The following is a 22,722-nucleotide window of genomic DNA, read 5'->3' as shown; positions in this document are numbered from 1 at the left end:
ATGGTAAATAAAAACCAATATTCAACATAAAAACAATAAATTTAAATTTGGTTTTGGTTGTATGATCATTGCATCCTCATCTGTGCTATATTCGTCCATGATTCTGACACTAATTCACTACATTTTGCAATTGATTGATGATTAAATTATACTATAGCAATATAGTTGAAAACAATTAAAATAATAAAACACAATAGATATTCTATATTAGAATTTAATTTATTATACTATCTATGGAATGTTATTCATAAAGTACTATGACACTAAAAGGTATATCTGACATATTATCATCCACCTCAACTAAATAATGTAAACATTTATAGGCTTTATATTGACTGGTCTTTTCTAAAAGAAAAGGCTGTATAAATTATGCATGTTAACATTTATCATATTTCATTCAAATTGTTTGAAGGATATGACAGGATTTCAGAACATGGCAACAAGAAAAAACATGATATATAATTAACACATGACAATCATTGGTGCAGTTATATTGATTGATAACAATTGTAAATTCATTAAATTAAAGGTAAACTGTTGTGTATTATCAGTGCATGAATCACTCCAAAAGGTATCTGTGCTTTATGTATGGTCACTGCGGAGCAGGATGATCAGCATTTGCTATCTACAGACAATAATACGTATCTATCAAAACAATACACCCTGTAAATAAACATTTTGTATCAGAATCAGGACAATCTTGTATGGATGACTTTTACCAAACCAGACTGCATACATGCACCTAGTCTAGTTTCCATTAGATGCATTTATTCAACAAACTGAATATTCTCAAGCTTTTTTTGCAGATGGAATTATAAATAATATGCATAAATATATAAAAAGCTATAGGTTTGCGTAAAAACAGACTTTAAAATTAACCTTTTAAACTAAAAACCACTCTCAAATATCCTGTTACCTTAAAAACAGGTACAACTGCAATATTATTTTTATTTAATATTAAAACATTCAGATTTAAATTGCTTTATAATTGACAATACAATATATCCTAAAAATGTGTTTCAGCAATATCATTTTTAGAGGGTTTACTATTCTATCATTATTAAACTTGCATAATCTATTCCCAACACCTTGTATATATCGTATTATTACAAAATATATTTTCTTGGATACAAATCTTTGGGTAGTTTTTCAATAATGTTAGCTATACCTCGTTGATCCTACCAGATATCATAATGAAAATGTTTTGACTAGTGAGCTATAAAACAGGGTGGGTCATTTACGAGCTATGCCATTTTGAATGTGGTGTTAAATCAAATTAAATAAAATAACAGGACAAATACCCATTAATTACATGGCAAAATAGAATGTTTGTTAGTAGTATAGTACTTGCTTTGTTGGTTTGCACAATAACGTTCACAATTTTTAAGTTATCGTCCGGAATTATTGGGTGTTAGTTGTAACTAAGAACATGCCTACTAATTTTCAGAAAAATCAATATATTGGTGACGTTATTTTTATCTTCAACATGGGCCAAAATGATAAATAGAACGCCCTCTGTTCTCTCTATTTCGCCAAGTATTTCGCTCAGTTGCTTAGCATTTAATTTATTGTAATAGGTTTTAATAAAATATTAGGCAAGATGTAAAGACACTTATAAATAAGCATAAAAGTACACAAAAATAAATTTCAGCAAATTACAAAAGGTACTAAAGATTTACTAAAATACTAAAACTATATTACACAGTATAAAATATATTAAGATACTACAAAAGGATTATAAAAAAATAAATATTTTAAGAATTATATTTTTATTATAATTGTATTATAATGAACGTTTGGGTCATCTTCTGTAGCTATTTTAAATGTTTACTACATACTGATGGATATTAGCTTTAAGGCTTATTTATACTATGGATAATAATGAATGACGATATCAATACTGTAGATAAGAATACATTTTCTATAATAGATTTAATAAAAGGAAAAACTGATGTTTCGTCTTAAGTTGAAGGGTAACTATTTAAAACACACATTAATATCATAAAAATCAATATCAAGATGCTTGGTGAATTGTAGATCATGTCAATCAATGAATCCTACTACAAATAGAAATGTGTTGTCATACAAATAATGTATGTAATGCATGTGGCGGGGCGGTTATTTGAAGGTGCAGTTTATTCCAAACAATGTTCTATGGGGGACATTTATTTGAGGGGGGTGTTTATTCAAAGTGTAGCATTTATTCAAATAAATAGAGTATGGTGATTACCATCAAATCAAACCACCTAGTACAACCTTGCTTGTGTATCAATTAATAAGGCAGTCAAGGTTACGGATTTTTGAATACATAATGAATTGGTGGGCAGAATGTAAAATATGAAATTTTCACAGCGAAAAGAACTGAATATGGATCGCTGATTTTGAAGAGACTTGAATCAAGTTGATGTACTTTCAATTGAAGAGATTTCATATTACAATTCGTTATGCTGTTGTTTTCTACTAGATATCTTCTCTTTCATAGAAGTGAAAAATTTCTTGACCTAGACAATAAAAATAGAATATAAAAGTGATTATCATTTGGGTGCAATAGAAAGTCGACAGACAAAACAGAAACAAATTCACTTTGACAGCTACAATAAATAATACAATGTGGTAGAAGTATTGGAATTGGGTAAAAAAAGGAATATCTATGAAGTACTAACTTGTTAAAATTAAATATCAAGAGTTTATAAACGTGTGGCCAAAACATAGCAAATGTTCAGAATGCATCACCAACACATTTTTTGCTTTTTGTCAATACGGTTTGGGAGGTGTGGGATGTGGTCCCATAGTACATTAACTCCTGATGAAAGGGTCTTTCACACCTGTTCCGGCATGGTTTCAGTCCCGAACCAGCAAATCAAATAGAATGTCAAACATCAATGTTTCGTTTTCACGTGGCTATGCACACATCGTTTGGTGCATACTTGCATGGAGCATTGTGAAAACGAAACATTTGTTCAATTTGATTTGCCGCTAGACAGGAACCGTGCCACAACTGGTGTGAAAAACTCCTGGTGACAACATAAAACCTTACAGAGTTTCCTATATCCTTAACCTTCTCCCTCATGGCTGTGTGTTTCTTCATATCAACCTTCTCTCCATTCATTTTCTTCTTCTTATATGTTCGTTCAGCATACATTGCTTCTTCTTGCATTGTATCATACTTCATTAGTTTTCCCTCAAAATGTCTCAACTCTTCCTAGATGTATACAAGAGAAATTATATAATTAAACACAATATTATAAAAATAATATTATTATATATGAATATTTAAAGGTGCTCTTACCAAAAGGTCTCACAGCGTTTACAATTGAAATGGTGGGTTTTAAGAACAGATATAAACAGAACAGATATTTCAACATAGAAGAATTACGTATACAATAAGGCAGTGGATTCCAAAGGAAAGGTGCAGCGAACAGAAAATGCCCTGTGGAAAAAGTTAGGAGAGTGAGTTTATCAGTGAAGGAGCGGAGAACAGTTAGGTTGATATCAAATGGATATAAGATCTTGAAAGGGCAGAGTTATGGAAAAACTTAAATATACAAAAATGACAACTCTCACAAAACTGGACTCTATCTTGAAATTTAGCTTCCAAAACATAAATCGCCAAAATTATCGCCAAAATTATCTCCAAAACAAAGTTTTCTATTGATCATACATTCCAATAATTACTATAGTTTCCCCTATGTTTCATAATGTGTTACACAGGCTTGTAATGGTGAAAATAAGCACTTTCTTATCAGTGGGGGTGTAGTTACATAGTAAAATCTCTATTCTTTTGTACACAAATGTTGTAAATAGAGAGGCGTTTAAAAAAAAACTATGAAAAATAAACGGTGTGGATGACTAAATATAGGTAATATAACTTGAATTTTGCATTTCTAGTATTTTTATTTAACTTCAGAGTTTTATTTTCATGCTAGAGCAAAAATTAGCCACCGTATATCCACCTTCTATTTTCACCTTCTAGGGAGTCACCAGACATGATATTGTATTAGGTTAAACTACCTAACTACTGAAAAAAAATGTCTTCCTGTTTTTTTAGCAGAATTTTGCCAAATTTCGTATTTGACCATTTTAAGGGATATTCATTCATTTATCATCTTGATTTCTATTACAAATATTTGATTTATGTACAATTAACCAAATATCATATTTAAAAGTCATGCCTGTATCTGAGCTTTAAGTTGCCTGAATGATAAACCAAGAACATTTATATCTATTTCTACAAAAGTAGAAAACACTATTGATGTCTGAAAATTTTATTTAGAAAATGTAAAATACTAAATCAAGTATCACAAAACAGTCATGCTATTTAAAAATATGATTATAAAATCATCACAACAGCAATCACAATTATCACCAAGAGCACCTCAACTATAACCACTGATTCTGACTATTATTATACAACACAACACAAAGATACTTCTAAAAAAACCATCAACTCCATCTCTTAAATTTGTCAAGCAACAATCTTGACTCTTGACAATGAACTAACTTTTAGAGAGATCAATTCTTCCTCTGTGAAGTTAGTTTTTTGAGCGTCTTTCCAGAAATTTATGATCCTTGGCTCGTTGAAGCCCCCTCTTTCCTCTTCGGGAATCGTTTTGACATTGAGTGTCTGGAAGTCCTTGTTTAGCCTTTTGTGTTGTAACTTAAGGTCCATCTCTCTTGCTTGAAATTCATCCTTATCTACAGCATTGTTTCGCTTGGCTTGCACAGCGGCTGGGTGAGAATCTAGAATAAAAGGTTAAACTCAGAAGTCAATCTATGGCCATACTGTGTTAAAAAACTGGTTCTCATCAGATTACCAAAGTTAAGCAACATTAGTTGCATTCTGGATGGGAGACTGTCTGGGAATCACGTCGGGTGCTGTATATACCGGAGAGTAAAGGTGTAATGATAATATTGAACTAGCTTGTGATACGCATGGGTTCAAGCCTATCTGTTCCATACTGATTACACCCTTGGCGAGATGCTTTACTCCCATTGCATCTTTCTGATGGCATGTAAAGCTATTGGTCCTGTGTACATATAGTACCTTGGTACACTAAGCTCTGTCTACAATATAAAACATTATGCGACAAAAAAAAGTGATGTGCCCATATATGGACATGATGATGTCATATCACTACCATTTTGGGCTTATCAAACTAGTTTGATAGTGTAGACAGAGCTTTACACCACTATCATGGAAGGGTTCAAAGTGGACACCACTACTATTACTTGAGTTGGGTAGCTGTTAGAGCTATCCTTGTAAAAAATTAACTACTAACTTTCTCCATAAAGGTCATCAACTAACTCCTGGTACTGATTGATTTTTTCCTGATGAATCTTCAGTTGTTGTTTCATTATTTTAACCTCATTATCATCAAAATGTTGAGCTGTAAATAAAAAAAAAAAGGATTCAACTTCAATATATCACTCAAAATCAGTGAAGTTGTGATGTGTGCAAACTAAATAGTCTATTTAAAACCATAGTTAATGTACTTCCACAATCAAACTGCATCAGCATTTGTGCAACATTTTAGGTGGTTTTTGTGGAAGATGCCATTGCTAAATTCCAGTTGAAATTGTGTCTCTTTTTGGTTTATATATTGTGTATACTGTATGTACTATCCGAAATAAAGGAAATGCTTCTACATTCAGCCTAAGTCTCACCACTCATGGGGAGACAGAGCTTTCACCGTTACTACTCCTCATCTATGGAATGCTCTACCAAGCTCTATAAGATTTTGCTAAAACTGTTGATACTTTTTAAAAAGTATTAAAAACACATTTATTCATTAAGGCATATGGAAATCATGAGGTTTCTTAAAGTTCTAGACTTAGAATTGTATAATATACTATTTCCTGGCCAGCATTATCTTTGGGGTGCCTCTGTCTTGTTTGTTGTCTCTGAGCACCTGGTCTTCTGTGGCAAGGCAAATGCGTATCCTGCTCCTTTGTTTGGTCACCTAGGTAGGGGTCCGGGACCTCGACAGAACAAGAACGGATGGGGACCCTCCAAAGAAATTGCATTTTATTTGTCAGGAATTTTTATGATTTGTTTTTTTATTTTTTAAATGCACCTTGAGCACTCTTGAGTGCTATGTGCGCAATAAAAATCCTGTTATTATTAGACAACTAATAATTTGAGGTTTCAAGTCTGTAGACTTGTTCCGGTGGGGTCCTTGGTGGTGAATTGGGCAGTACACCTCTTTTTCAAAGAGTGTACTGCGTTTTCTAATGTGCACATAAGCCATGTTGCACACGTGACCAATGGCTTAACGTCTCATCTGAAAGACGGTGCACTCTATACATGTATTCCAACCTGCAAGTTGGAACACATGGAGAGCAGGGATGGGCTTCTAACCATGGCCAAAGGAAAATGACACCCTTGGATGGTCGGAAATGGTACTCTCGCACATATAATTCATGATAAAATGGCACCTCCCACTACTCTTTTTGGCCTGGAATTTGCGTTTAATGCATAGTCGGTATTTTATGTCTATTAACTTGTAGGGGATGTAAATCCACGACTCGCAATTCTATCGTCTACAAGACCACATTTACAATAATATTAAAGTTTATAAATACCATCAAGTGTCTTTTTCCAAAGTTCATTCAAGCGTTTGTCGTCAAATGGTTTGTCTTTAGTTGGTGTCTGCTTGTTTGGTTTGTCTTTAGGTACTATGTTGTGCTTTTTCATTATTTCTATACAAATAAATATATAAATGAATTAACAAATATGGATTCATGCATCTTGCTACAAATTTACCATATCAATTACTTACATTACCAAATTACCTAGGTTCAGCTTTGGTAATAACTTTACCATATAAATTGCCAGGGTTCAGCTATGGTATTAACTTTACCAGATAAATTACCTAGGTTCAGCTATGGTATTAACTTTACAATATAAATTACCTAGGTTCAGCTTTGGTATTAACTTTACCATATAAGTTACCTAGGTTCAGCTATGGTAATAACTTTACCATATAAATTCCTTAGGTTCAGCTTTGGTCAATTTACCATAATAAATTATACAGGTTCAGCTTTGGTAAATGTACCATATAAATTACTTAGGTTCAGCTTTGGTAAATGTATCATATAAATTACTTAGGTTCAGCTTTGGTAAATGTACCATATAAATTACCTGTCAGTTGTTTATGCATCTTCTCACTCTGTTCTCCAGTGGCATCCCCTCCATCTCTTTCCAACTTCTTTAGTTGGTATGCCTTCTCATCATATTTTTTCAAGTCTACTTTTAGTCTTTCCAATTCCTTTGGCGACTTTCCTATCTAATGTTACATAATAAATAAAACTGACATAATATTTAATGTTTGAAAGTGAATTATAGTTTGTAATGTATATAACTGGTACCTCATTACAGCCAACGGGTCTAGGACAACTACCCCTTGGACATCTACCACCCGGACATCTACCACCCGGACAACTACCACCCGGACAATCACCCCCGAGACAATCACCCTCCTAGGACAATCACCCTCCTAGGACAACTACAACTACCCTCTAGGACAACTACCCTCTAGGCCAACTGCCCTCTAGGCCAACTGCCCTCTAGGCCAACTGCCCCCTAGGCCAACTGCCCCCTAGGCCAACTACCCCCTAGGACAACTACCCCCTAGGACAACTACCCCCTAGGACAACTACCCCCTAGGACAACTATCCCCTAGGACAACTACCCCCTAGGACAACTACCCCCTAGGCCAACTACCCCCTAGGCCAACTACCCACTAGGACAACTACCCACTAGGACAACTACCCACTAGGACAACTACCCTCTAGGACAACTACCCTCTAGGACAACTACCCTCTAGGACAACTACCCTCTAGGACAACTACCCCCTAGGACAACTACCCCCTAGGACAACTACCCTCTAGGACAACTACCCTCTAGGACAACTACCTTCTAGGACAACGGACAACTACCCCCTAGGACAACTACCCTCTAGGACAACTACCCTCTAGGACAACTACCCTCTAGGACAACTACCCTCTAGGACAACTACCCCCTAGGACAACTACCCTCTAGGTAGGTTTTTTTTTAATCTAAAGTAAAATTAGGAGGTTCTGTTCTGTAGAAAACGAATTGAATAAAATAAAATAAGTAGAAATGTTTAAGTTATAAACATATGGATATAATTATTCTTTAGGTTCAAAAAACGTTTATTGTCCTATTTTCTCAGGAGTTGGGAGAAAATGTAAAAACAAATCAATTTAAGTTCTTCTATGAAGTAGTACTGTAACAGCCAAACCAATATTCCATTATTACTGGACTTGTAGTTTAGTAAACGTATAATGTCATTAAACAGCAAAACATAAGCTCTTACGGTAAAACGTTTGTTTTGAAAAAGAAAAGAGAGAACAATTTTATCGATAATAAGGGGCTGCTCCAGCCCCACTATCTTACAACTTCCCTCTAGTCCAACTGCTATGCCCCTAGGACAACTACCCCTCTAGAACAAAAACACTCCGGAACAACCACATCTACACCTTAGATTATAATTACGATCTTGTAAAACTTACTGAACTTCAAAACATAGGGAGAGAGATTGATCTTAAATGAAAGACTGTTTGATTGACCGGTGCAGCTACTGTAGGTAAACTGTATGTTCCCAGATTATACGGCATCTTCATGTCACACAAGAATTGTCCTAAGGGGATAGTTGTCCTAGAGGGTAGTTGTCCTAGGGGGTAATTGTCCAGGTGATAGTTGTCCTAGGGGGAGGGGGGCATTGTCCGGGTGGTAATTGTCCAGGGGGTAGTTGTCCGGATATGCAATCAACATCAACAGAATCCTCCAATGATCATAGGTCTGGTTCTGCTGCATAGCATCGAATAAACAGTATTTCATAATTAAAAAATTATAATTTTTACAGCAACTGCATTTCTGCTCAATTTTTGTTCATAAATACCACCGTTAAATTAAAAATCGTTAGATAGTAGTACCCAAAATGCAATGGGCTCTTGCAGGCAATTCAAACGTTTACTGCAGTGTAGTAGCTTGACTCATAGTTAGTGGCTGTCAATCAAATAACCATTATTAACTGGTTAGTGAATATTTGACTTGTTTCTGCTGCCAAGATGGGGGTTAATTTATTCACAGGGTTATAACTGGTTATTTCGTTTGCAGGAGACACAGGACCTATGGTAATACAGTAATTTAGCTTAATTGAGTCCATTTCATACGGCAATATTAAGAAACATGCTTAAGGGTCCTACTAAACACCACTCACAACCATGTCCTACCACTCGCTACAACGCACAACCACTCGCAACCAAATTCATATAATTAATTAAAGTACATTTTACATTTGTAGCGTTGTAGGGAGTGGTTGCGAGTGGTAGGACGTGGTGTTTAGTAGGACCCATGCTTAAAGTTAACTTACTCTTTGCGCCTTCTCCCAGACTTGGTTTACCCTAACCGATCGGAATTGATGAGTGGATTTATCACGTGCTGCTCGAATTTCTTCCTTCCTTTTATCAACTGATTGTTCGTTTTGACAGAGAACAAGTAGTAGTAAGCAACTGATGCAAAATACAACTAATAAATAATTCCGACACAACATTTTCATATCTCTGAATAGGGGAAAAAATATGTTCATTTCTTAGAAAGACATGTCAAAGACCATTTTATCAAAATAATAATAGTATTAGTTTTATTAAAATATAACAATTTGTATTACAAAGTATAATCTAATAATATGAATACTAAAGGGAGAACATTTCAAAAGCCTAAGCCATGTCTAGCCATAACAGATTTTGGGGTGAGATAATTTTTTAGTCGAACTTTAAAAATATTAAATGATGTTGAGTTTTGGATTTCGACTGGTAGTGGATTGAGCAATTAATTAAGGACGGTGGTGCTTTATTCATTCATTCATTCATTTTTTTCATTCATTTTATTGTTAATATTGTTCCACATAAGATATGACAAGACAAAGAAAAAGAATTTAAAAAAAAACCTGGCTAATATTTGTTTATGTGTGGAGACTCAAGTAAGCCAAAAAAGGCTTTAAGGCTGAGTTCCAAAATACATCACATTGTACATGGTAACGTAAAATTGCTTTCTAAAAAAAGGAACAAAAAAGCCAAACAGATTTGATTGAATATGAATAGATTCCATAGTAACAAACTTATTAACTATCTAAAGAATATTGATGGATTAAGTATTGTTTGCATTTTTTTTAAACGAAAGTAAAGTAGGTGATAATTTAATGTTTAAAGTTAAATTATTCCATAAAAATGGTCCGTTAAAAATGAAAGAATTTTTCCTGAGGGCTGTAGTGTACTTTTCATAAATAAAATGTTTCCGGGTAGATTTATAGAAAACTATTCCTGAAGGTTTGAAGATATGGAAAAGGTACAACGAAGTAACTTTGAGCATTAATGTAGGCCTAAACCAAGACTAAATAATAAATCAAAATTAAAAAGATAAATATATAAATCCATTTTTAAAATGTCCTACTGTTAACTATAATATTGCATTGGACAACTAGGCTCAGAGCACTACTGACTACTGTTGTTGTTTTGCATCCACCTTGTATTTTGATTCTAAATAAATGTGTTAACTAACAGCCTAGGCCTATATAACATTTAAAAGAATTAATTTACTCATTATTTTTAGTTGATGCCTAGCAAGATAGGAAGTACAGCCTGAGTAGGTATGTTGCACCTTGTTTTGTTATTATAGTGACCTGGCCAAGTTTCATTGGTTGGTTTCTTTACCCTTCATCTCACACAGTGAGTGTACTGTGTAACAACAGTACTAAAAATAAGATAGCAGCAGGTTGGTCGGCCAACCTTTTTAGTTAGGACCTACTTAAGGCTATACTAATATGCTTAATAACCTAGTGAAAACCGTCTATAGAATACGACATTAATCAATTAACTATGTGAAATAAGAATTATATAAACTGTACCTTGAATAAATTAAAGCACTGTGTGTACGTACAGCTCAGAGTGACAACAACTCTGCTCTCTCGCTCTCTAAAAAAAAAGAAATCACGCAGTCCGCCCCCAACGCCCCGGAAAAAAACTATAGTTATTGACTATGAAACGCGTTTAGTGCATTTTATTTTAGAAGATTTTATTAAAGTCATCAGATATGTATCCAATTATTGTTTCTCACCACCGCCAGGTACGACGAATGCATATTGTATTCTTGTTCGTAATTATTTTAGTCCATAGTAAATATTCATATATATACATAAGTAGATTAAACATATATGAAGGGCAGCTATAATAATAATAACAACTTATTCTTCCTGTAGATAATAAAAGGGTTTTACATTTATGGAAAAGCTATGTTAAGTTTTTATTCTCTACAAATCCGAGTACAGTCATGTTTGGACGCCACACTATGTTGGCTTTCAGACAATTGATCTGTCTAATGCGTGCATGCTTCTATGATTGTTTCTGAATTATTAACTTGTCATATCCTGATTGACTAAGGTTTTTAGGTCTGATCCTATACTTGATTTAGGTTTACGGAATTCATGGAAATTTGTCTAATAAACCCCTCAAACGAAAACTTTCATGACATGCGATGGGTCACAGAAGGTAAAAGCTTTTAGCGACTCAACATCAGGCCTATAAAGCAAGTAGGAAAAACGAACAAAAATAATTATTTCACTTCAGCCATTGCCTGCTGACAGACCATTTGGTCATTACTAATAGCGAATAATAATTATTTTTTGTGACAACAACATTTAATTTTTTTAGTTTCACGGTACAATAATAAAATAACTAGATTTAATTCGTTAAATGGTATCACAATCCAATAGTTCCTCCGTGTAATATCATAAATAACATTTGTTACATAATAATACAGACATAAGTTACTTTTCGAGTTGAAAAGTGAATCATGATATTACGATATTATTATGGATAGGTTGTAAAACAAAAATCGTGCAAAAAGAGTGCATATTAGGCGAAAATCTGCGAACTCATTGCAATTTTTTAAAGGCTTAAAATTGCCTGAAACGTACTCTAAAAATATAAAATAACGATTTTAACAATTTTAAACACGCGTACGCATGCGCTTATATGTGCTAGCTACACACGTAATTGTATTTGCCATATGATGAAATATGAGTACCAAATTTGTTTAATTGTGATTCATGCTTGTGAAGATGATTACAAACGTGATTTCGTTAAATCGTGCGTAGATCACGTAATTGTTGATTGCGCACCGTGAAAACATAACCACATCATAAGAAATATAGCCTACTCTGTAAAAATGACTTTAGCTAGCTGAAACTGATATCAAGATAATTGACGGACAAAATAGTGCTAAGGAAAGAATAAATAAACAAATATTCTGACAGAATCAATAAGGTCATATGCATTATCATGCGATAATATCTTGAATCATAGAATATTCATATTCATATTCATAGAATGAATAGAATATAAATAAAGTCCAGCAGAAACAAATACCGCGGCGGCGGCTGCTGGTGTGTACAGAGAGAAGCGAACGTCGTTCTCTAACAGTGATTCTTTGATTCTTTAAAACAGCTCTTTAGCTTTATGTAAAGAACCCTTAGATAAATGCAAAGATTTAAACATATTTTTGATCCTGACAACTTTACTTTTACTTCATTCTCTATTGAAACCATAGATGCAGATCAAAGAACTTATAAGTTCTTTGATGCAGATGCATACAATTTAGATTCATATGAACCAAAACGTCATCACTTGAGGACTGAGCCTATACTACTCAAAGCTAAAAGAAAGTTCTAGCTCTTGAGAGTTGTCTCCTTGATAAAACCAAGATCAAACTATCTATCTCTCGATGTACGAACCTGATGTTCCTCTACAGAAATAACATTTTTTTAGTTAGCACTGATCCAAAATGTTTGTCAATAAAGTTATTATAAATTATTATTATTACAACATTGGCGTTTCATGAATACTGTACCGTCGAGCCTAGCCTCAGTCCGAGCAGCTAGAGAGAGGGGAGGAACGCGGAACGGATTTTGATTCGGCCTTAAAAACTTGTTCAGTATTTTGCAGGGGAATAGGGTTAAAGTGTAAAGTCATTATTTCGCTCAAACATAAATCCTTTATACCTGGCACTAGGTCCAGGCCATGGTAGTTTAGAAAGAGAAGCTACTTTAGACTAGGCTAGGCCTAAGCATAGCCTAGCCTAGCTAGGCCTACCTAGCCTCAGCAGGCTAGGCCTAGCCTATATAGGCCTAGCCGTTTAGCAGGCATGGCTAAGGATAGGTATTCCGATCATCAGCAGGGCAATACCGTGGACCGCGGCGCGGTAGTAGGCCTACCTTAGCTCTAGGCTGCATAGCCTAGCTAGGCTAGCTAGCCTAACCAACTAAATCTAGCTAGGCCTAGGCTAGGTAGGCTAGTATAGATTAGCCAGGAAAAGGTTAAACTAGGCTCTATTATGGGTCATTCTTCAGTAGTAAGTCTAGAGATTAGGCTAGGCCTAGGCTAATTACAGGTTTGTAAAAAATCGATTTTAAAATTTGCATTTTTAAAATTTTAAAAGTTTATTCAGATAAATCAACATGTATTACATGCCAAGCATTAGACTTGCCCCAAGTCTGTATTATTGTCTTTTTTTTTTTATTTATTTGATTTTATTTCGACCGCGATTTTTGTCTGAAAATACAGACTTGTGAAACACGTATAGAAATCGATTTGCAGACCGCAAACATCCGATAAGAATGACGTAGGTTATCATACCGTATTTGGCTATATGGGGCGAGCGGTATGTAAATATGGATTTCGAATCAACCAATGATCATTTTGTTTCAAAATGAAAAAGATCGAGTACGTACAGTGCTGAATGTACGATCGAGACTGAACAACTGTTGAAATATAAAATCTTGTTGCCAAGTTGTTTAGTTGTTTATTAATTGTTTAGTCCTGGCCTTCGTAGGCCTACTCAACTCGTACGTATGACCTGCCAAATAAAACGCCAATAAGGTACATACCACCACCGGCACACAACAGTCTAGGGCTACACCACCACACAGAACAGGACAGAGTCTGGGTGGGAATTAAATCAAATTCTCTTCACATAATAAATGATCCATTCAATGTTTGATTTGCAGAGAAGCTAGCCTATCATATCAAGACGAGTTTTCATGTTCTTGGGAAAAATCCCATCAAATGTTTATCATTTACTAGCCATATAAAATCATTTCTAGCCTTCAGAAACTTTCATCAATGTACCCAAGTACACATTGTCTAAACGTAACATAGCGCATGCGCATCATCTTAGATGTTGAGTCTTTGAAATTCTGAAATATGAATATTAAAACTGCGTACGAGTGAGTAGCCAAGGGCATGCGGCTGAAACTAGTCAACTGGATAATCGTATGCACCAAGAATTCTTGGTGTCAAACCACGTGACTTGTGCGTGTTTCCCCAGACGGAGTATCCAAACCCAAGTAATACACGTATGAAACGCCATATGTGCAAAAATATTTATATTTTTACTAATATTAAGACAAAACTCCGTCTGGAGCCCAGACTAGCCAAGCGTATGTTTGGCGTAATCTTTGTTATATATTTCGTATTTTATTCGTATTTATAAATACATGGTTCTATGTTACTGTCATATCCGTCACATTTATGGAATATACAAATTATAGAAAAAATTACGGATTAGGAATTATACAGTATTTTTTTCTTGATTAATCAAAAAATGATTGTTTTAACATTTATTAGTATGATTTTATACGTTCAAAACCATTTACTATTCCAAAAAATAATAATTTTCAGAAAATAGTATGACTGTCACTGATGTTTTACAAAATTCTGTTGAACTATATTACTATCCATTGACATAGTAGAAGAATATTGTTTATATTTCAATTATATCACATAATTGCGTTCATTACTCAAATGTTTTAGGATTTAAAAAGGATAAAATATCCATGTGACGGAGATGAAACCGTGACGGATATGACGAACCTAAAAAATCATGTGACGGAGATGACTTTAATACCCTTTTTACACTATCGACTGAGAGAGGAACACAAGTTGAACTCGGAGGCACTTTCCATTTACACTACCCAAAAAAACTGCGAGATGAACTCGAGTTGCGCCCATTTACACTCAATCGATCACCCCGGTGCTTTCAATCAAATTACTATTGCAAGCGCACACGTGGAACTTAACTGACTATGGTTTAAACGTTTAAACACTGGGACATATCGACAAATCTCACATAAAAACATAATAATCCGAATTTACACACAATTTATTTAATTTTGAATATAGTCCAGTATTATATTTTCTTTGTGGCTATTAAGATTATCATTTATTATTTTAAAAATTAGGGCCTAACAATTATTTTTCTTTTTAAAATGACTGCATTTCCGCCTTGTAGACTGTACGTACATTAAATAGGCCTTAAATTGTTAGGTTGGCGTAAAAGTAGGGTAGATACGGTAAGTAATTTAAAAATAAAAAATGTATTTGTTAATTAGCATAACAATGTATCAATGAAGGAGAATTATTATATGGTACTTTTTCAGTTCCTAAAAAAGATATCATTTTCATCCATTGGGACGTCAGTAATATATATATTTTTTCCTTTTTCAATAATTAGGCCTACATAGAATCGGCCAGGGTAGAGTTACACCAATATTACATTATTTGTTGGCTTTCTGGTAAGGTAGAATGCACACGAACAATTTCAATATTTTCAGCAGAAAAGAAAAGTCATAAATTTGTTTGTACCTTTAAAAGAAAATAACGAACAGCACAATATATCGTACAATTATTGTTTTAAGCAAAGAAGGTGTATTTTAAGCAAAAAAATCTATTTCGTTTGCATAATATATTGTATTTCTGTGACAACATGTTAAATTTTCACGTCAATGACCTTTAACAGCTCGATGTTGAACCACAACAACCGTTTACACTTCGTGTCTCCGGTGTAGATTCGACTACACCGGAGAAGGTACACCGGAAAACATTCAGCTTCGTTTCACCAGAGCACACCGGGGTGGTTGGATTCTCCCATTCTCCCAGTCAATAAAAACCACAACACCGGAATTTAACGGCCCGGTGTACCAACAACTGCGGGGTTACACCGCTGTTACGGTGATAGTGTAAAAGGGGTATACGATATGATTTGAATATGTTTATTGACCAGAGTCACATCTAGATATACAATGTAATAACATAATAAAGATATATAAAACAAAATGTACAACAAAAAAAGGCCCTGGCAATAACAAAAAGTCACTGGCCGTCATCTCCGTCACAATGAAACATTGGGAAATGTGACGGAGCTGACCGTGACGGAGATGATGTATTTAACATTGGACAGCCCAGGAAAACCTTGTAGGTATGTCTGGCAGCGGAGAGTGCATACTTCTAGATACCGTGAATAAATTGTACTTCCAGTTGAAAAAAAAACAGAAATTATAATTAGGTGATCATTTAGAATAAAATGATCACCTATTGTTATTGTATAAAATCTTTTTTTTTTTTTAAATTATTTATTTCTTTCTGTAGAGATTTTGTGTGTCAATTATCTGAAAAAGTTAAATGTCAATAATCACAAAAATTTCAGAATATCTTTAAAATAATTTAGTTTAGTCGTAGTTAGTTTTTCAGCGTGATCACTCATCCGTGACGTCATTTATACGCCATTTTGTGAAATCACATTATCAATCATATCTCCATAACTCTTTCTCACATATCAATAAAATTCACTATACGTAAACTTCAGGTAAAGGGTAAAAATATTAGTAAATAAAATGCACGTGCACGTAGGGTCATGCGCGTAAAATCGCGCGTTAAAAATTTAAATTGCTCAAAATTAAGTTTTGATCAATTTAGAGCATGAATTAGGCCATTTGCGTGTTTCAAAAAATTACAAATCGCATTCTACTCACCATCTTTAGTACATTCACCAAATTTGAGTCAGTTCCGATATAAAATAACGCTATACGAGCAGGTTCAAAATGACAAAATGCGCAAATTAATTGCATCAAAGTGTTGAAAATGGTGAAAAATAAGGTATTTTTAAAATGAAAATAATTCTTCAGAATGCACGATGACCCCCAATTTTTTTTTACTTTTTCTGGAAGCCGTTGATTTGTAGATATGAATTCCTGTACACATTTTACGTACAAAATGTTTTTACGTCATCAAATGGCCACTTGAATTTAAAATTAAGTTATTTTTCTCTTTTGTCATTCTTTTTCACATTCAATAGAACGCATATTTTTTTGCTCAATTTTCAGTATGTGATCCCTCAATTAATTGACTTTCTTATGACTTGCCACTACTTTCATTTTGATGACGTCATCACGCGTAAAAACTTGATTAACATAGGTCGTGTAATTTCACCTTCACCGTAAATTTGAATATCTTACAGCTCTTCAGAATTAAAGGTTACCTTGATGATTATAATTTATTATGAAAGCTGATGAAATGTAGATATGAATTCATATAAAAATCAAGACTATCGGATGTTTTGATGTTAACATATGGCCAGTTGAAGTTAAAAAGTATTATAAAGTTATATAAATTTCAAAGAGCGCGCACAGCGCTTCTACGTGCCGAATTCTCTTCCAATTCTTATATTTATTTGCTCAATTCAGTATCTTTTGAAATTGTCATCTTCAAGTTTATTTTGATAATTCCATCATACCAAAAAATTAGAACATGATGTGTGTCCCGTAATTTCACCTATGCTACACTGTATATAGATATACATTATATACTGTACATATTGTATATGGCATATAATAGGAATAACTCAGCACTATAAGCGTATAATAGGATGGCATACATCAATATTTTCCGATCGTATGTTAACGTACGTGCATGTTTAAAAAAAAATTAATTTCAGTAAAATGATAAAAATGATCACCTATAATTCGTCAAAGTGACGAATTAAATTCTAGTTATTTAATGAGTTCTATACCGTTTGGATATGACATTCAATTAAGGTACGCAACTGTAATTTTTCTAAAACATAGTTTTGTTGAATTTTTTCTCTTCTATTTCAAATGATGCGCGGCTAGTTTTATTTCAATATCTTCGCATGTTTACATTGCACAATCAATTCCCCCCCCCCCCCCCGTTCATTAAACTGTAGACGGCACAAGCTTTTTCCAAACAAAAACTTTAAAGTTTTGAGATTTAATATATGTAGAGATGTATTTCAAAGAATTTAATCGCATGAAATCATGATTAATTAACTTTTTACAATATTTTCGATAACAAAAGTCCTGTTATCAAATATATACGGCGATCATAAAATTGAAGCTGTACAATCGGAACATGGTGTTTTAGGGGGTTAAGTTGCCTGAAAAATTAACAATATCAATGTTATTATCTTTGGTTTATGTAATTAATTATATTTAGAATAATGTTGATTATGATTTAAGTCAAGAATTTTTATTTTATCCCACTACCCCACCAAAGTATCGGGACACGATTTTAGACACTGAAGAATGACCCTTATATATCACTTACCTAGCCTAAAAATAGATTCTTGTCATTTGATTGAACTATTGTGGGTCACACAGCTCCGTCCGTTCTGCGCTGCGATCGGAAGCAGCAACGTGAATGACACTATCTCTCCTTTACAAAATTGCAATATGACAAGAATTTACTGTTGTTAACAAAACAAATGAATGTTTTTACATACGTATAATGGTACAAATAATTTCATTTGGTGAAATATGAAATTCTAATTTCACTCTGGCTTCGCTAAATGAGTCATCATCCTAGTATAGTTTCAATAAGATTCACTGTTATTTTTAATTTTTAGAAAAATTGTCATGACTTCGAAAAGCAGTGCTTACACCAAAGCATTACAGTCACTTGGAGGAATCAGTGGTAGTGATTTTAGAAGTTGGAAAATCCTGTGTGGGGATAATATTCGAAAAACTACTTTAGAAATCATCAGTAATCCGCTAGAACTTATCGAAGAGTTGGAACAAAAAAACATTGTTGGCGAAGATAATGTTAAGTCGTTGATAGAAATGATGAAAACACTTGGAAGATTGTCGGAAGCAGGAATACTTGCCGATTATGAGAAAAAATGGGCTTTGACAGAATCAAACCAACAATCTGACTATGACCGTCTACTATTAAAAATAAACGGCGCATTGGAAGATAGTGAATTGGAAAGCATTAAATTTCTCTGTCGTAATTACTCTGGATTTACAAAGGACAAAAGGGGAAAGATGACAAGCTGTCGGGATGTGTTTACAGGCCTGGAACAAGCACTCCTGCTTGATAAAAATGAAACAAGTACATTGAAGGACCTTATGAAGCAAATCAGTAGATTAGACCTCTGTCAACATGTGGACAAGTATGAACAAAAATACAATTCAAAATCAGGTACAGTACTGTAAACAAGTTATGCGATGATAAATTATTAATTTTACTGTACGTAACAAATATTTTTCAAAAGTTAAATATTTCATTGAAGAACTTTAAAAAAATTAATTGTAGTTTTAGAAAACTGGTTTAATTGTTGACTTTATTTTTTTTTCAGAACCTTTCAGTAGTGGGCAACAAAACATTCATGGTAAGTAATCAACCCTATAAAAAGTCATTCTCATTCTAAACTGTTTATGGGTGACTAATACCATTTAACAGTGACGTTTTAATATCAGGTGTCCCCTGAATAGGAGTAAGACACAGTAGATTCAGTATTATGTTTTAACACTACGACCAACCTAAAAATGGATTGGGACATCCCTATTAAGGGGACACAAATGAGTGGTATTAATTATGGAATAATATGTTACCTTCATGGTTAATTTCAACACTACGGCACACACCTCTTTAGGGAAAACTGTTTGGTTCCAAAGGTGACTTCTTATCGGGGTTTACTGTACTAACAGCAATGTATTATTAAAGTACTGTGTATTTTGTTTTAAGATTTATCGGATGAATTTGACATCATTGTGCGGCACATTGGTAAAAACTGGCGACAATACGCACGTCGACTTAAACTTGTAGAAGCCGATATCGATTCCATTATGGTTAAGCATCCATACGATCTAATGGAACAATCCAGGGAGTCATTAAAAATATGGCAACAGAGAAATTCTAGCAATGCAACCAGAGAAGTACTTATAAGCACATTAAGAAAATGCGAGTTTAATTATATAGCTGATGTCATGGAAGGAAAAATTGTAGATTAAATAATAATAAACTCAATTATATATAGAACTAAAACAAAAAGTTGATCACAGTTTTTCTTGATGCTTTTAAAAAAGAACTTTAGATCATATTGAACTGTGTAAAGGTTGTTAATGACCACTACTGATTTTATATTGTATCAGTGAGCTAAGTTTGATTAAAATGGACATTGTGTAAATGTGAAGCATTCTACTGTACTATAATTCATATCATATCGCATATAAGACATATCATACATTTTCTTAAAGCTTTTAAAATTAACTTTAAATCAGATATTCAATTACATTATAATATTTTCCTTTTTAACTTTTTCTAACATTTATTTAGTTAATGAAATTAGCTTTAGCATACTGTACAAAGAAAAATTCAATCTCATATTTAAGGGGTTTTTTTTCCATACCATTTAAAGTAATGAAGAACAGCTAGCACTGAAATGTGTTACTAGCTATTTGAGATACTCAGTATTTGTTTACACTTTATGAATGTTTATTTGCCAATCATATGTACTGTAATTTAAGTAGCACATTTTCATTTGTTAGTAAATGCTTTGATTGTATACAAGTGGTTAATTTTGTTTATTAAATATTTACACACACAATGAATTACCTATTAGGGTATTAAGCTCTGTCTACACTATAAAACTTGATGTAAAAATTTGATGTGCCCATGGACACAATGACATCAAATCACTACCATATTTGGGCACATCGCACTTTGTCAATTTAGTTTGATAGTGTAGACAGCTTAACAATGAACGTCTTTTTTGACAATATAAATTAAAATGGGGTTAGTTGGCCAACGGGTATATTTTTTGGGGATAGAAATGAGGTTAGAAGTTGTTTCAATAGGCATATGGGAAAGTGTGCAAGACCTCACTTCCTCATTTTAACAAATTTCACTTTAATTTAAGCATCCAAATATGGCATTTGGATATAAAAAAGTAATAAAATACTATAAATGGAGTGGTATATAATACCAGTCCGCCATTATACCTTTCTGTGTTTTAGACTGAGCAAGGTTGATGCAACAAAGTACTGTATTTGTATTGGAAAATAATCCAGTAATTGATGAGATAAGATTTTGTTAGAGTTGTGCTTGTATTGGTCATTCTTGCTGCGTAGCCTATAACCTTTTGAGTTGTGCTTGTATTGGTCATTCTTGCTGCGTAGCCTATAACCTTTTGAGTTGTGCTTGTATTGGTCATTCTTGCTGCGTAGCCTATAACCTTTTGAGTTGTGCTTGTATTGGTCATTCTTGCTGCGTAGCCTATAACCTTTTGAGTTGTGCTTGTATTGGTCATTCTTGCTGCGTAGCCTATAACCTTTTGAGTTGTGCTTGTATTGGTCATTCTTGCTGTGTAGCCTATAACCTTTTGAGTTGTGCTTGTATTGGTCATTCTTGCTGCGTAGCCTATAACCTTTTGAGTTGTGCTTGTATTGGTCATTCTTGCTGTGTAGCCTATAACCTTTTTGCACCATCATTCAACATTTAAACAAGTATGAAATTACTGTAACTTTTTTTTAAACATTTTGCAGTATACAAATCATTTTTCTAGTTGGTTTGTTCCTTCAAAATAAGCACACTGCATATATTCAAATAAACTCCCTCCCTCCTCGAATAAATTCCCAACGGCCGGCCGTTATTTATTTCCTCGAAGAAACAGCCTGCCACAATATTGGATTACAACACATTTCTATTTTTAGTAGAATTCATTGATTGACATGATCTACAATTTGCCAAGCATTTTGATACCATTTTTACTGTATGTTATCACTTCTTGATACGAATTGTGTTTTTTTATTTGATTATACATGTTACCATATTAAAACCAAACTAGAATTTAATTTGTCACTTTGACGAATTATAGGTGATCATTTTTATCATTTTACTGAAATTAATTTTTTTTTACATGCACGTACGTTAACATACGATCAGAAAATGTTGATGTATGCCATCCTATTATACGCTTATAGTGCTGAGTTGTGCCTATTTCGAAAAATAATGAATTGAGCAAATAAATATAAGAATTGGAATTGAATTTGGCACGTAGAAGCGCTGTGCGCACTCTTTGAAATTTGTATAACTGTGACGAAAAAGATGAAAAAAATACTTTTTAACTTCAACTGGCCATATGTTAACGTCACAACATCCGATAGGCTTGATTTTTATATGAATTCATATCTACATTTCATTAGCTTTCATAATAAATTACAATCATCAAGGTAACCTTCAATTCTAATTACATTACCTACATTATTCAAGTTTTTACGCGTGGTGACGTCATCAAAATAAAATAGTAGCTAGTCATGATCACATACTAAAATTTGAGCGAAAATCGGGTACAAAATAACAGAGATGCGTTCTATTGAATGTGATAAAATATGACGAAAGAGAAAACAAACTTAATTTTAAATTCAAGTGGCCATTTGATGACGTCACAACATTTTGTACGTAAAATGTGTACATGAATTCATATCTACAACTCAATGGTTTCCAGAATAAGTTAAAAAAATTGGGGTCATCGTGCATTCTGAAGAATTATTTTCATTTTAAAAATGC

General features: G+C 33.6%; 2 protein-coding genes across 2 annotated transcripts; one reads left to right on the top strand and one right to left on the bottom strand.

Annotated features, from left to right (window-relative positions):
* Positions 1-41: 41 nt before the first annotated feature.
* LOC140052021 (alpha-2-macroglobulin receptor-associated protein-like) lies at positions 42-10,994 on the bottom strand. The gene is made up of 8 exons (XM_072097393.1): positions 10,932-10,994; positions 9,399-9,588; positions 7,142-7,286; positions 6,583-6,699; positions 5,280-5,387; positions 4,502-4,740; positions 3,038-3,202; positions 42-2,501 (listed from the first exon to the last, which is right to left on the bottom strand). The coding sequence occupies exons 2-8, from the start codon at positions 9,582-9,584 to the stop codon at positions 2,433-2,435; spliced, it is 1,029 nt and encodes a 342-aa protein (XP_071953494.1). The 5' UTR covers positions 9,585-9,588; positions 10,932-10,994; the 3' UTR covers positions 42-2,432.
* A 1,949-nt stretch (positions 10,995-12,943) lies between these two features.
* On the top strand, positions 12,944-21,223 carry LOC140052114 (FAS-associated death domain protein-like). Its single transcript, XM_072097535.1, has 4 exons — positions 12,944-13,043; positions 18,779-19,353; positions 19,511-19,543; positions 19,900-21,223. Exons 2-4 carry the CDS (start codon positions 18,789-18,791, stop codon positions 20,163-20,165), a joined length of 864 nt encoding a protein of 287 aa, XP_071953636.1. The 5' UTR covers positions 12,944-13,043; positions 18,779-18,788; the 3' UTR covers positions 20,166-21,223.
* The last annotated feature ends 1,499 nt before the right edge of the window (positions 21,224-22,722 follow it).

Source organism: Antedon mediterranea, chromosome 6 (assembly GCF_964355755.1).
Source record: "Antedon mediterranea chromosome 6, ecAntMedi1.1, whole genome shotgun sequence".
NCBI classification, from domain to species: domain Eukaryota; kingdom Metazoa; phylum Echinodermata; class Crinoidea; order Comatulida; family Antedonidae; genus Antedon; species Antedon mediterranea.
The sequence above is the reverse complement of the archived record's forward strand: the minus strand, read 5'-3'. Positions and strand labels throughout refer to the sequence as shown.

Bases quoted from the DNA above. Each gene is read 5' to 3' on its own strand.
- LOC140052021 (XM_072097393.1), bottom strand. From the start codon at position 9,584: ATGAAAATGTTGTGTCGGAATTATTTATTAGTTGTATTTTGCATCAGT. The intron at 7,287-9,398 runs GTAAGTTAACTT...ATGTAACATTAG, and splicing joins TCTGGGAGAAGGCGCAAAGA to ATAGGAAAGTCGCCAAAGGA. The intron at 4,741-5,279 runs GTTAGTAGTTAA...CTTTTATTCTAG, and splicing joins TGATGACCTTTATGGAGAAA to ATTCTCACCCAGCCGCTGTG.
- LOC140052114 (XM_072097535.1), top strand. From the start codon at position 18,789: ATGACTTCGAAAAGCAGTGCTTACACCAAAGCATTACAGTCACTTGGA. The intron at 19,354-19,510 runs GTACAGTACTGT...TTTTTTTTTCAG, and splicing joins AAAATACAATTCAAAATCAG to AACCTTTCAGTAGTGGGCAA. The intron at 19,544-19,899 runs GTAAGTAATCAA...TTTTGTTTTAAG, and splicing joins TGGGCAACAAAACATTCATG to ATTTATCGGATGAATTTGAC.